The 13712-nt window shown below is 49.2% G+C and overlaps 1 protein-coding gene across 2 annotated transcripts in view; it reads left to right on the forward strand.

Moving 5' to 3' along the window:
- Btbd16 (BTB domain containing 16) overlaps positions 1-13712 on the forward strand; it is a 48547-nt gene that overhangs the window by 3020 nt on the left and 31815 nt on the right. Inside the window, exons 2-6 of one of the 2 annotated variants that reach the window (XM_038310094.1) lie at positions 457-608; positions 3800-3873; positions 5472-5615; positions 9123-9212; positions 10811-10925. In XM_038310094.1, coding sequence (XP_038166022.1) covers positions 457-608; positions 3800-3873; positions 5472-5615; positions 9123-9212; positions 10811-10925 — 575 coding nt within the window. The remainder of the gene's footprint in view (positions 1-456; positions 609-3799; positions 3874-5471; positions 5616-9122; positions 9213-10810; positions 10926-13712) is intronic. The other variant, XM_038310087.1, reaches the window with a different exon arrangement.

Consider the following 13712-nt stretch of genomic DNA (forward strand, 5'->3'; position numbering starts at 1 on the left):
AAGATGCTCTGAATAGGTAATGGTTGCATAAGATTGTGAATGTACTGAATGCCCCTGAACTGCACACTATAAATGAATACAATGATGAATTTTGTGTACTTTACCAAAAAGAAAACTCTCCGTCCATAGCATCCCTCTGACTGATGTTAGGCTAAAGGCTCAAAGAATAGGACTTGAACCATAGTAATATGCCTACTTGTGGATTCTTAGCTACCTACAAACACAACTGGTCTTTTTGTCCCAGGCAGCTCTTGCTCTGGACCCCAAATTCCAAAGTACTTCATAGTTTGAACCACAGAACACTCCACCCTTATCCTGAGAAGATGCTCTGTAATGGATGCTAGCCAGGTCTGAGCGTTCACCAGCAGCTTAAAGTCTGCATTGATTTTCTATGTGCTGCCCAGTCAGGGAAAGCTGGCATTTGGGTGACGTTAAAGGCCCTTCTCTTTGATCCAGCAGCGCAAGACTCGGCTGGAGCGCCGGATTGTTGGTGCAACCAATCGGTGGCGTTTTCCCCAAGATCATTTCTGTGGGGACCTGCTGGCACTCTCCCAGATGTGCAATGTTTTGAACATAGACCTTGAAGACGCTCTGAAGAATCCAGAAAGGTAGGAAGGGTTGAAGGGTTGAAGGACCATGGCAGGGGATGCCAGCCCAGAAGGCATCTAGGACTTGACTAGTCCATGCTGGCTATAGGTGGTTCCGGCATTTATCTAGGAGGAAACCTCACTAGGTGATGGCACATAGGCATGGAGAGGGTCTGAAGTGACTTCTTGTTCTGACAAGGTCTGGTGGCAGTGGTGGCTAAAGAGCAGCTTTTCCTTTACATATGAACTTCGGGACTCCCATCAAAATCTAAATTCATCATCCACGGACCAAATGATTGCTTGAAAAAAGCACTATGGCGGAAGAAAAATGGAGGGACTTGGACCCAGGTCTGTGTAATTCTTCCCAGTTAGCCAAATTTGGAGTCTTCAACACCCAAGTATCAAGCTGGCGTTCCCATGTGTGGCTTGTTACAGAAGATCTGTATACCCCTGAGACAATTTCAGAATTCCCTTTTCTCTTTCTCCACCGTGGGCCCCAATCTGGGGCAATAAGTGGCAGCCTATGAGCACATGACCCCTGCTCTCTGCCATATCTTCCCAGAGCATTTTTCCTCCTGGCGAGTGAAGAGGGGTTTGTTCCATAGACCCTACCAGAGATCCTAACATCAGCCTGCTTCTGGGGGTCTACAGAATCTCAAGTAAATATAAACGTGTATGTCATATACAAGTTTACTCTATACACTTGTACTCGTGTTGTAATTATGACTTCTCCCACATGGGGTCGTTGTCAACTTTGACAGGAGCCAGATCAAACTGTAGTAAACACATCACATCAAGGGTCACTCAGCTCCCAGCTCCCGTTTATTTTGGGGCTGTAGCTGTGTCTTGGACGGGTCAGTGCCCTGGGTGCCCCGCCCCCCAGCTGGCCAGTTCTGCTTGTTGTGTATATAGCTTGTATAGTAAACAGCTCTCACACCCAGGAGAGGCAGCGTGGCCATTTCGTCACCTGGCATCTCCTGGCTCAGCTGGCAATGGGGATGTTTGTGCAGTAGGTTGAGCTCATGGGCAGTGCTCTTTAGTTTCCAAAACCAAGCTGTCCCATTTAAGGTGACAGTCTGAACTCTTAACCCTGGCCAGCTCTTCTCAGACATGTCACCTAAGTGACTGAGGGAAGGTGTGAGGGTAACTGGGTCCAGTCCATCACTCCTGCTGAGAAAACAACCCAGGCTCCCAGGGCCTTCCTGAGGTTGAGTCACTTGCAGCCATCTCTGTCCTGGAAAGGGTGGCATGCTGTCACTATTATTCCGGAAATGGGCTCCTGCCCAAACCGCCTCCATGCACCTGGCTCCTGAGGGCTTCTGAATCACTGGTAAACAGCCTTGCCACATGGACGCCGGGACACACAGACCAGATGTGGTCTCAAGTGTCCCTTGGCTGATTGGCTTTCTTGGGACGATCATCCTCTAATTGAATATGTGACTCAGGTTTTAGTTGGTTTCCACACTCTGCATGTAGAGTACACAGTGTCTGCGAAAAGCATTATTAGTGTTGCTATTCATACTCGGTGGACATTGACCAAACACTTGTACGGTGGCTTGTACCAGGGCCACAGCAGTAAACATACAGCCTGGTGTTGTGTAGAGGATCCAGGAGTAGACAGGCAACCAGAAGACATTGCAGAAGTTTTAAAGGGACAGACTTGGGGATCTATGAGGCTGGGGGTGCTGGGCCAGAGAAAGCAACAATGGAGCTTTTCCTAGAGAATTAGTAAGAACCCCTTGAGAGAAAAACTGCCAGTCTCAGAACAATTGAAAATTAACCTCACAGTCTACCCCAAACCCTGTTCCTCCACCCCAGTTCTTGTCTCAGGACATGGACCCCAGGTACTTGGCCAGAGAGCCCTCAGCACAGGAACAGGACCTATGAGCGTGTGGCAGCTGCATTTGAGAAGCCAGAAAAGGCTGCAGTCAGAGCGGGAGGCACAAGGTCATAGTGAGGCAGGAGCCTGTAGCTTTGCTGATGAGTCTGTGGGGACACAATGGTGGATCCCCAACAGGAAAGTCAAGACCAGCTCTGTACACTGTGTGGGGCATGACAAGGAGAGGATGCGCTAGAGGCCAGGACACTGGCATTGACTGGGTCTTGACTGGGTGGACAAGAAGAAGCCTGGACGAAGGTTGAACAATGAAGGTAAAGAGCACTTCATTAGATGGAGATAAGTGGTTAGAAGTGGCAATGCCCAGTTGGCTGGCGTGGGTACCTGGGGGTCCCTGTCCCAAGACTAGAACTGGAGTAGAAGAACAGGGTTTGGGGTAGACTATGAGGTTAATTTTCAGCTGTCCTGAGACTGGCAGTCAATGTCCTAGAAAAGAACACTCTACGCTCTTCTCCAACAGATAATTTATGGAGTACCTACTGTATACCATTTTAGAGTTTCAAGTTTTAGAAACTATCCAAAGGAAGTGCCATTCCACAGGCAGGGGTAGCCTCAAATACCTCCTCGGTAGGTCATGCTCACCAGCAGGAACAGGGGTCAGTGTTTAGGGTCAGCCACGTCAAGAGCTGAGGAAACTCTCACAAAGAGGAAGACGGGATAAGGTTCTGTTTTAGGGATGGGTGCTGTAAGGATCGATGATGTAGGGATGGGTACTGGAATGATGTTGTGGGGATGGATACTGTAAGGATGGATGATATAGGGATGGGTACTGGAATGATGTTGTGGGGATGGATACTGTAAGGATGGATGATGTAGGGATGGGTACTGGAATGATGTATGTTGTGGGGATGGATGCTGTAAGGATCGATGATGTAGGGATGGGTACTGGAATGATGTATGTTGTGGGGATGGATGCTGTAAGGATCGATGATGTAGGGGTGGCTGCTGTGGAGATGGATAATGTCGGGACTGATGTTTTAGTAAATTATACAACAGGACGAGTTGTGGCCCAGTTTCTGAACCCTGCCATGAAATACTATCATATAGTTGGTAAATAGCAATAATCATACACAGGTCACACAACCAAACTAATGGTGAAGCTGGAAGAAGCCAGACAGAGCTACATGGCACCCTGGGTTCTATCTGGTGCAGATATATAAGGTTGGGGATGTTGCCCTTCTTTCTCCAACTCATGGCTCACATAACAAGTTAAGACATATAGAATCTGTCTCCCACGCCTCTCATAACTATTACAGTTAGCAAGAAATTGACTTATTATTAACCTCTGGATCTTCTGTTTGTGTTTTCCCTCAAGATTATGCATTTCAAAATTCCAAAAGTTTTTCTCTGAGAATCTCACAGACAGTGGCATCCAAAGTGGGGAAGCAGGTGAGTTGTCACCAGTGGATTCAGCCAGAACTGTGCTAACTTCATGGCTCTCTTATGGTCCCTGAGGAAGGGAACCAGCCATGGGCAGGTATCTGTTCTGAGAACCACCATTCTGATGAACCACACAGTGTCTCACGTGAAACAGGTGCCTGTGAGCATTCTTCTATGTGTGAGGAGTGGCTCCATGCTCTGCATACACACATGCATGTGGCACAATAAAGACAAACACACCGATGACATTAGGTAGCCTTTGGAGGAGTCTACACAGAACATTCAGACACCGGCAGCTGGATTTTTGTCCCTTTGGGACTTAGCCAGTCATGATTGACATTCAGCTTGACACTTGTTCCAAAGGCCTTTTCTGTGACGGGAAGATAAGACAGAGTAGGGAGAAGGCCCACTGAGCCAGGTGAGGACAGTGGGAAGACAGCTGCAGTGGTTTTCTTCCCACCTTTTGTTATGCTGGAGGCTGAACCTAGGCCCTCATGTGTGCTGGGCATGCACTCTACCACTAAGCCACACCCCTACTCCAAAGTCAGCTCCTTAAAGAGCTGTTTGGGGTTAAACCCCACAGAACAGTTGCCTGAAGTCAGACACACCCCTTTTTTTCAAGGGAAAGCTAGCAATTTCTTCTCATCTGCCAACTCTACTGGATCTAGAGAAGCAGTTTGATTCCTTTTCATGGTGAGGAGAAAGAGCACCAGGATTGATTAGTGATGTCTGCCTTGTAATGGCCAACTTTGAAGTTGAGATTGCTATCCAGTGAAGGAACATGCTGGATCTATGATTCTGTTCCTTCCTATAATCACCCCACATATATGGGACTGTTTTTTCCTAACCCAGCATAACCACACTGCTTGAGGTCAGCCAAAAAGATCTGAAACGCAAACTCTGTTTCTGAACTCCAACATAAAACAGTATCGTAAGCTGGTGAATGACAATATCAGGAAGGAGAGATAGGTACCCCAAGTCACACCATCCAACTAATGGCAAAGCCAAGAAACAGCAAGCGGCCTTCTAAGTCATGTCTGGCTTAGAACAATTGTCCCTTTCACCAGCCCCTCCCCCAGCTCTCTGCTTACAGTAAGAGCTGAGTCATACAGAGTCCTCCCACCCACCCCCCTCATGCCTCACCTTGGCCTGGCGTCCTTGAATTATTTACCTGCCCTCCTGTCAAGATCTCCTCTTAATCATCTATGAGAGACATAGGTCGGATGCCCCCACACAAAGCATCCATCCCACAGTTAACAAAGGGCTTTCTTCACAGTGCCATTTTACTTCAGTATGAAGCCCCCTAAGAGAGTCTACTCAAGAAGGACCCTAAAATCCCTTCTGAGCTATTTCCAAGCCCTTGACCCAGAGAGCAGCTTATATGGCTTGGAAATCTACAACTTGGTCAGCAACCCTCAGAACACTGATATCATTGCCATACCGTTGCTCACAGAGTCCCCCTCAAAGCGAGTAGGTGCTGGCCCATACCACACGAAGGCCTGGGAAGCCCCGTTATCTACTGAGTAACTATGGCCATTGGGAGGAGCCTATGCATCCTCAGGAGGCAGTGTTCCTAACTGTGACTTAGCACCATTTTCTCTCCCCAGATGTGATTCTAGAATGCCTTGGCTACAAGTGGGAACTCCACCACCCGCAGATTTTTCAGTCTGAGACCCTGGCCAAGCTCTACCTGACAGCCCTGATACAGAACACGAAAAGCCCCCCAAAGGACCTGGAAAAGATTCTGAAAGGTAACCTCCCAGGGGACCTGTGACGAGAGCCGCAGATCCCCTCAGGATTGAGAGAACATGGTCGTTGATTGGCACACGGTCATCTTCATTAATGTTAAATCATGCTCTACGGTGTGAGCTCACCATGTGTTGAGCCTGCCCCCTCAGCTATGAAGTGAGCGATAGTTCTTGTTGTATGACTTTGGAACTTAGAGGAAGTAATAGGTGCGGGGAGTTCTAGAACAATACCTGGCATAGAGCAAGTACTCAGTGCATCTCCATTAACATCTTTGTAACAAACAAATCTTACCCAGCCATTTAAAACATTGAGCCTACCTCCTTCTTAGAGGAGACAAGATGGGCTATGTTGACTCTCCCGAAAAATGTTCTGGAAGGAAATCACAGTTCTGAAATCTGACTTGTTTGCCCTGTTCATGCTGGTTAGAGGTTTATGTGTGTGTTTTTCCTTCTGTTCCCTTTCCTGCTGTTCTGTTTTTCTTTTTCTCAACTTGTCACCTTCCAAAAAGAATTTAGCTCACTTCTTTTCTTCTCTCTTCCTTGCACCCCAACCACCTTGGCCCTCCTCCTTCCTAGTCCATATGTCTTCAGCTGTTACAACACCAGCTTCTTCGGGCACCAGCCTGACTATCCTCCAGACTGACTCATAAGCAGGTGAACTGGAAAATCCATGGTCCCCAAAGCTAGCCAGCATGCTGGTCAGAGTGGGATTGCATCCTCAGGCTGTGGAAGCAATGCCTTACTGTTCTGCAGCCAGACAGGCAGCCAGAGTCACTCAGTGGCCCTCCCTGAGCCTGGAGCACATTCTCCTACCTGCTTGCATCCATTTGGCCAAACAGCATCTGAACTGGCATGGAGCCAGATATGTAAGCGGCTTCTGAATCCCCACGGAAGCATGAAAACCTGAGTCCCTTCTTGTGATGTCTTTTCTGTTCCTAAGCAATAGCATTTGCCTCACATTCTCTAGAACAGGGCTGCACTCCTCCACCTTCCCAGAGCTCAGCTCGGGACACTGACTGAGCCATGGGTGGAGACTCTGATGACTTAGAGGGGGATTCCATTGGAAAGTAAGGAGCCTGTGATGGGGAAGAGGGCAGTGCTCATGTTATCTTTCATGGGTCCAGAACTGTGTCACTAAAGACTAGGTCCAACCCCTCTATCCCAACACCCCTGCTAGTGACAAGGTCTAGCTGCAGATCTCAGAAAAGGTATAGTAATGAGAACTCCCTGTCCATGATTGCCGCTGCTCTCCTCATAACCACACACACCGAGAAGTGCCAGGACACGCCTTTCCAGGATGTCCCATGGAACCGCCACCACCTTCTCGATGCCTTTAGAAATGAGCAGGGCCTCCCTCCCAAGACTGAACACTGACCTCACAATCATTGCCTGGGTCTTGTTGGGAATGTCTGTGCACTGTCCTGGAGCTGGCATGGATAAGGCTCCTAGAAAAGTGCTGGAGAGCCAAACTCTGTAGGTTCCATGGTTGCTCATCCTCGTTCCACCCAACACTGATGAACCAGTGAACTAGGAGCTGGTGGCGATTGTTTAGGATGACACCCAGAGGAAACAGTCTCTTCTACTAAGCACACTCCAACCTGTTCTGATTTCCACAGGCCTCGGGAGCACGGTTAGTTCCCTATCTGTCTGGGTGCTGGTGACCTAACCTGGAGGAAAGGTTGAGCCTGTGTGCCTGGCTCGCACTCCGGCTTAGCTGGTACCGTCCTTTCCTTCAAAAAACACAGGCTGTTCTGCTTATACCAGGCATCTAGAGGGATAGAAAAACACCCCAAAATAATGATTTAAAAAACGGTAAGCAGCATGAACCGTTATAATACCAGCCAACCCCTTCTGTGTGTCTACTGTGTGCGAGGCATTTGTGTGTAATGTCTTTCTCTTTTTGCAATGGGGGGAGTAATTGGTAAGAACATGCATACAGGAGAACAGGCAGTTAGGCTGAGAGGAAAGTGATCCAGAGTTAGGTAAAACCTGGCACTTCGTGGGTACAGAGGTAGGCAAGGATGGTGCCTAGTGGGTACTTCATAACTAGTGGATACTTCCTGAATGTCAGAGGGTTGTGAGGGGATGCTGAGAAAAAGGAACTTTTGTCAACTCAGTTTTCTGCAGCTCCACTTCCTCTTTGGCTCCCACCTCATGAGTTCTTGAGCTCTGTGGTGCTAGAATCTATTCATTTTGTCTGTTCAGCTAATATTGACTTAGGGCCAGAGTGTGAAGAACCATGGCACATCCTGGGGATGGTATGGCCGGTGAACCGTCAATGTATCTGCCCAATAAGTGTAAGAGTAGATCCATGATGTAACAGCAGGTTGTGGTAAGTTGGTCTTTGGAGAAGAAACAGGCCATAATGTTGGAATAACAGTGCTGTCTTCCCTATGGGGTCAGTTAGGGAAGGTTTCTCTGAGAAGGGGGCCTATGTGTAGGCCCCTAGAGAAGGAGAAAGGCAGGGAGGGAGTGCCTCACCATTTAGGAGACAAACCCAGACTGATAAGTTTAGGACCTAAGGAGAAATTGGAAGCCAGGAAGCTACTGGGATCATAGGTGAAGCTCTGGCCTCTGTACCAAGGAGAAGGGATAATCTTGGAAACCCCCTCTGAGAGCCTCAGTTTAGAACAGCTCCAAGTACATGGACTAGCTAACAGTGAATTGGCTGGCCCCATCCTTTCATCCAGAACTCTAGGGTGGCAGGGCGCAAAACCTCGAGAGCCACTATATGGGGCTTGTTAGGATGGCTCAGCAAGACCACCAAGTCCACCAATTAGAGTTTAGTCTGGGACCCACATGGTGGAAGAAGAGAACTGGCCTACACATGTGCCCTGGATATAAGGATATAATAACATTTTTGGGAATTTTGTTTGTTTGAGACAAGGTTTTTCTGTGTAAATAGTCCTGACTGTCCTGGAACTCACTTTGTAGACTAGGCTGGCCTTGAACTCACAGAGATCCACCTGCCTCTGCCTCCCAAGAACTGAGATTAAAGGCGTGTGCCACCACCACCTGACGTAATAATACTTTTACAAAAAAGAGAGATGCCATGTGGCTGCCACAGCCCCCTACTCAGCCTTCAGCAGGTGGTCCCACTTGCTACTTGCTCTGCCCACGAAGCCCAGGTACCAAAACTAATGGCTGGGGCCCGCTTTGCCCTCAAATTGCTCACAACCTAGATGGGGGGAAGTGGAAGAAGGACAGAGGGAGGAGCACAGAGCAAGACGTTGAATACACATCCAGCAGCGCCATGCAGAACTCACTCAGCCATTCTATCAATGCTAATATTATGTGGGGGGAGGGGACTGGGAGAGGGTGACAGAGGAACCTCTGTGCCACTCAGCAGCCACTTGTGAGTCTCAAACTATTTCAAAATAAGTAGGTACCTCTAAAATGCATCCAGCAAACAATCGAACTAAAAATACAAATGACATGTGCCAGGACCCAAGCTATGTGCATGGTGTTGGGGCCTCATTCTCCACCTTCACACTACATTTTCTTCACTAGCTCAGGCACCTGAGAAGATCAAAGAAAGGTCCCCTGTAAAGAAGATCATCATTTCCTTGAAGATCAATGACCCGGCAGTCACCAGAGTTGGTAAGGTAACCCGTCTTCACATTCTGAGAAGGCCACTGTACGGTCCTCCCAGAGACAAAAATGAACAGCAAAACACAGCAAACATGTGATGCATGCTCCTTCTCAGAACTACTGAGCAGGGACTGGAGAGATGGCTCGGTCAGTACCAAGCCTGCTGCATAAGCGCAAGGACCCGAGTTTAGATCTCCGCACACAAGTAAAAGCTAGAAGCAAGCACATCTGCAGCCCAAGTCCTGGGTGGGGTCAGGGAGGCAGACATAGGCGAGCCCTGATCAGTGGCCAGCCCACTGAACCAAAGTGATGAGATTCAGTGAGAGGCCTGGTGAAGAGTGATTGACAAGACGCCTGACATCAACCCCTGACTTTCACACACACACACACACACACACACACACACACACACAGAGAGAGAGAGAGAGAGAGAGAGAGAGAGAGAGAGAGAGAGAGAGACAGAGACAGAGACAGAGAGACAGAGAGACAGAGACAGAGACAGAGACAGACAGAGACAGAGAGGACAGAGAGGAGAGAGAGAAAAGGAGAAATAGAGAAAAAGAGAGAGAGAGACGGAGACAGAGAGACAGAGACAGAAAGAGACAGAGATGAACAGTGCCGAGAAAGAAGGACCAAAAAGGCTGGGATACTAGGAAAAACAGAGGAAATAGATCAATGTGGTCACTGGTCAGGGGACAAGATACAGGAAGGGAAGGATGTTCAGGCTTCTCAGACCTGGGGGAAGCTACCTTACTGAACTCATGCCTGTAGGGTATAGGGACATCCATGGGCCTACCCTTTTCCCAAACAGCACTTGATGTACCCCCCCCCACACACACACGCACACACACACATACTGGTCCCCATTGGCTGGCTTCCCGCAGCAGTAGAAGGTTCCTGCAGAGTGTTCAACCTTTCCCCCAGGTTTCCCAATCAGTCATCTGTGTGAGCACAGCTTGTATGACACGCTGTGATGACACAGGTCTGTAGGTAGGTAGGTCGGGGAGCACTGCAGATAGTGCCCTGGAGCACTGACGCAGTTTGTGGTCCTCATAGTACACTACATCAGCATAGCAATACTCTGTTGGCACATGTTGTGTTTAGAGGAGGCCAAGTCCATCTGATCTCTTGCCAGGCAGTCTGGTTTCTAAATCACTAAGTTACCCTGGCTCTGCCCAGAACGGCCTAGCCTCTTCTGAAGTTCTCAGACTCCAAGGGAAACCCATCACTCAGCTCCATGTCGGGGACCTAGAGAAGAAAAAGTTCACCTGCCTGTATGTAGCATTCTTCACAGAGTCAAGTAGACACATTCCGGTGGGGCCATGGACTCCAGGTTCGGGAAGACAGGCTGGGGGACATGCTAGCCTTGGGGTTATCTGACACGCAAACCCTGAAGACAGGCTCAAAGGAGGATCTGCCTTCCTTACCTTCATTCTCGGCTTCCCTAGGAGGCTGCAGGTCGAGGTGGTCCCTAGGTAGTCTGCACCCAAGTCTGCACTCACCGTTCCTCCAAACATCTCCACCCGCTCCCTGCTACAGTAGTGAGACTCCCGGGTGGGCACACAAATCCCATACTAATGGCTCCCCCTCTGCCACTGCCTCCCCAGCCTTTGCCCTGGCCCTGAAGAACCTCTACATGAACGAGGTGGAGATGAACGTGGACAACATCCTGGGCGTGCTGGCTTCCGCTCACATCCTCCAGTTCAACCGCCTATTTAAAAAGTAAGGATAGCAGGAGGGACAGCCTGTGCAATCTGGGAGTACTCTTGGCGGCTCATTTCATGAAACATTCCTCTTCCTTGGAGTTCCCTTTGTACCAAGCATGACTTAGAACCCAGAAAGGGGCATCGTGAAACACACTGATGCATTAAGTGTTTATGACATCCCCCATTATGTCTGTGCATGTCAATCAAGTGGTTCTTGATTCCCAGGAATGAATTACAAAGTGGGGAGATCCTACTATGGGAAGAGATTACGCAGGTACGCAAAATGACTTCCTTCAAATCTGGCTCTCTTATCGATTTTACCTGAGTTCATCTGGGAATGAAAACCTTTCCCTGTTAAGTACACACACTCCTAAGCTGTCTTCCTTGCTTCTCTGCCTGTCCTCAGACCTCTCGCTTCAGATAAAACCTTGTTTTATTCTTGAAAATATTTTTTAATTGTGAAGAACGTTGCATATAGTCAGCGTAAATTTTGTTGAAGGGGAAAAATGCGAAGTTCGGGCCAGCAAGCAGCCCAGATGGTAAAGGCACATGCCACAGCCTGGTGACCTGAATTTAATCACCAAGACGCACATGGTGGAAGTAGAGGACTAACTCCCTCAAGTTGTCCTCTGACCTCCACATGCGCACGGTGGCATGCATATTCCTCTCTCGCCCACAAAGTCGATTGATGTAATTTAAAATTCGTTTGTATGAATGCAAAGATGAAGATCAGATGTGGCCATATCCCAGTGTCCTCTTTGGGGCATGGCCTTCTCACCTGGGCTGCTGATTGGTCTGGCTGTCCAGTAGGTGAGCTCACAGAGCCTGAGGAGGACCCGGAGAATTAAGACCCACGTTAAGGCTTCTGCATCCTGAAGTCACCTGGGTCCTGGAGCCTGTATACCATGAGAACCTGAGGGCACGTCTCAGTACTTCTGCCTTGGGTGACGTAGCCCAATGGGGCTTGGTCACCAGACCCCGGTTATCAAAGAGCTCTTTCTGCAGACTTGAAAGCAGCTGTGTGAGCAAGCAGTGAAGACAGGTAACTTCTCAGTGAGCTGCCCATTCACGACGTGCCTCGATAGTTTCTCATAAGCTGTAAATCCTCATGCCCTAACCGCTGCCTGGGATTTGCTGAGGGCTAGGGGACAGTGGCCCCTAAACCTGGAGACAGTGCGTTGGCTATGATCAGACATGGTTCTCGGCTTTCTCTATCTCCCCATCACTCTCCCCCCACACCTCACAAGCAGCCCTGAGAGCTGGCAGTGTTCCTGATCTAGCTGTCCTAGTGAAGAGGCTGGGGCTGGAGAGACACAAACTTGCTTCCAAGTAGGGCAGCCAGGACCTCAGACCTGCCTGCCGTTCTTCACCACGCTATCCCGCTTGGCTTGGGTGAGGGGGTCATGTTGTCACTTCTAGGGCCCTGGTTGGGGGTTGGGGCACGAGGGCCGCTAATTCCGCCCTCATTCGTGCCTCTGCTCCTCCCAGAACTGTTTCTTGGGCTTCTCTGGGATGCCAAGGAAGCAGAAAAGGACCAACGGGCAAGCAGTTGCCTTTGCAAGGCTATGGCTCAAAAAGCCCCGCAACACAGGAAGTGAGTCAAGCAGGGTGGAGTGAAGTCAGCAACTCGCAAATGTTACTTCCCCAGGCTGGGTAGGATTGACTTCAAGGGACAGTTTGTGCCTGGGACCAGCAAAGGCACTCCTCTGAAATCTCCCTTTTAGCATATCTCCAAGTGCCCCTGTGTGTTGACGCCTATGAACGGGTACCTGCGCCAGACGGAAATCCCTGTGTGGGATTTGTCTTTCTTGACTGTCCTGTTCCTTCTCCAAGTTGCAGGGATAGATACCTACTGAATCTGTTTGGTCCTGAAGACAGGCCTGGAGGACCCGTGTGGCTGTCTGATTCCCTATGCAATTGCGATGCAATTTGGTCCAGAGGTGGTCTGCCTGGCTCATTTAACCTCCCCAGGTCCCAGTGAGTTTTTACTTTGGGCTTTAGCTGACAAGGTCATATTGTATAGCCTAGGCTGGCCTCGAACTAGTAATCTTCCAGCCTCAGCCTCCTGAGTGCTTGGATTGTAAGGACGTATCACAGTTCCTTGACAAACGCCAGTTAGTATAAGTGAATGAATATCCCACCCAAGCCAAGAGAAGACACCAGCTGCCCTGGAGAGGGTGGAGACAGGCTTTCTCCTGGGGAATCTGGAAGGATTTCACTTATTAATTTTAGAGGCCACACATTCAGATTCAATGCTACTTATGTTTCTGAGCCATCACCCCATTCCCGGGGTACCAGAGGAAGCCTCAGGTAGGGTTCTTCAATTGCAGCTTCTCAGAGCCTTATTGGGGATACAGATGCCCCACGAGCCAAGGATTCTTTAGGGGCTCAGAGGTCAGGGATAACCTGCAGGGAAGACACTGAGAGGGGCCTGGGGCCTGGGGTCTGAGAAAGTCCTCCAGTACGATCGTGTGGCCAGACTTACAGGGCCATGTAGCTGCTCCTAATGGGAGGCGAGGATGCTGAAGTCAGAATTAGTTGGTGTGGTGTTTTGCGGTTGTTTGAGGAAGCTGGCCTTGACTATGCAGGCAGTGATGGGTGGGAGGGTCAGACTTTGCCTGAGGCTTCCTATCCTCCTTATGACATAGCTGATACCCACTTCAGCCTAGTCCCGTGGCTCTGAACCTTCCTAACGCCGCAACCTTTCAATACAGCGCCTCATATTGCAGTGCCCCCTGGCCGTAATATTATCTTGTTGCTACCTCATAACTGTAATTTGCCATTGTTATGAATCATAATGTAA

This window comes from Arvicola amphibius, chromosome 1 (assembly GCF_903992535.2).
Source record: "Arvicola amphibius chromosome 1, mArvAmp1.2, whole genome shotgun sequence".
Lineage (NCBI taxonomy): Eukaryota > Metazoa > Chordata > Mammalia > Rodentia > Cricetidae > Arvicola > Arvicola amphibius.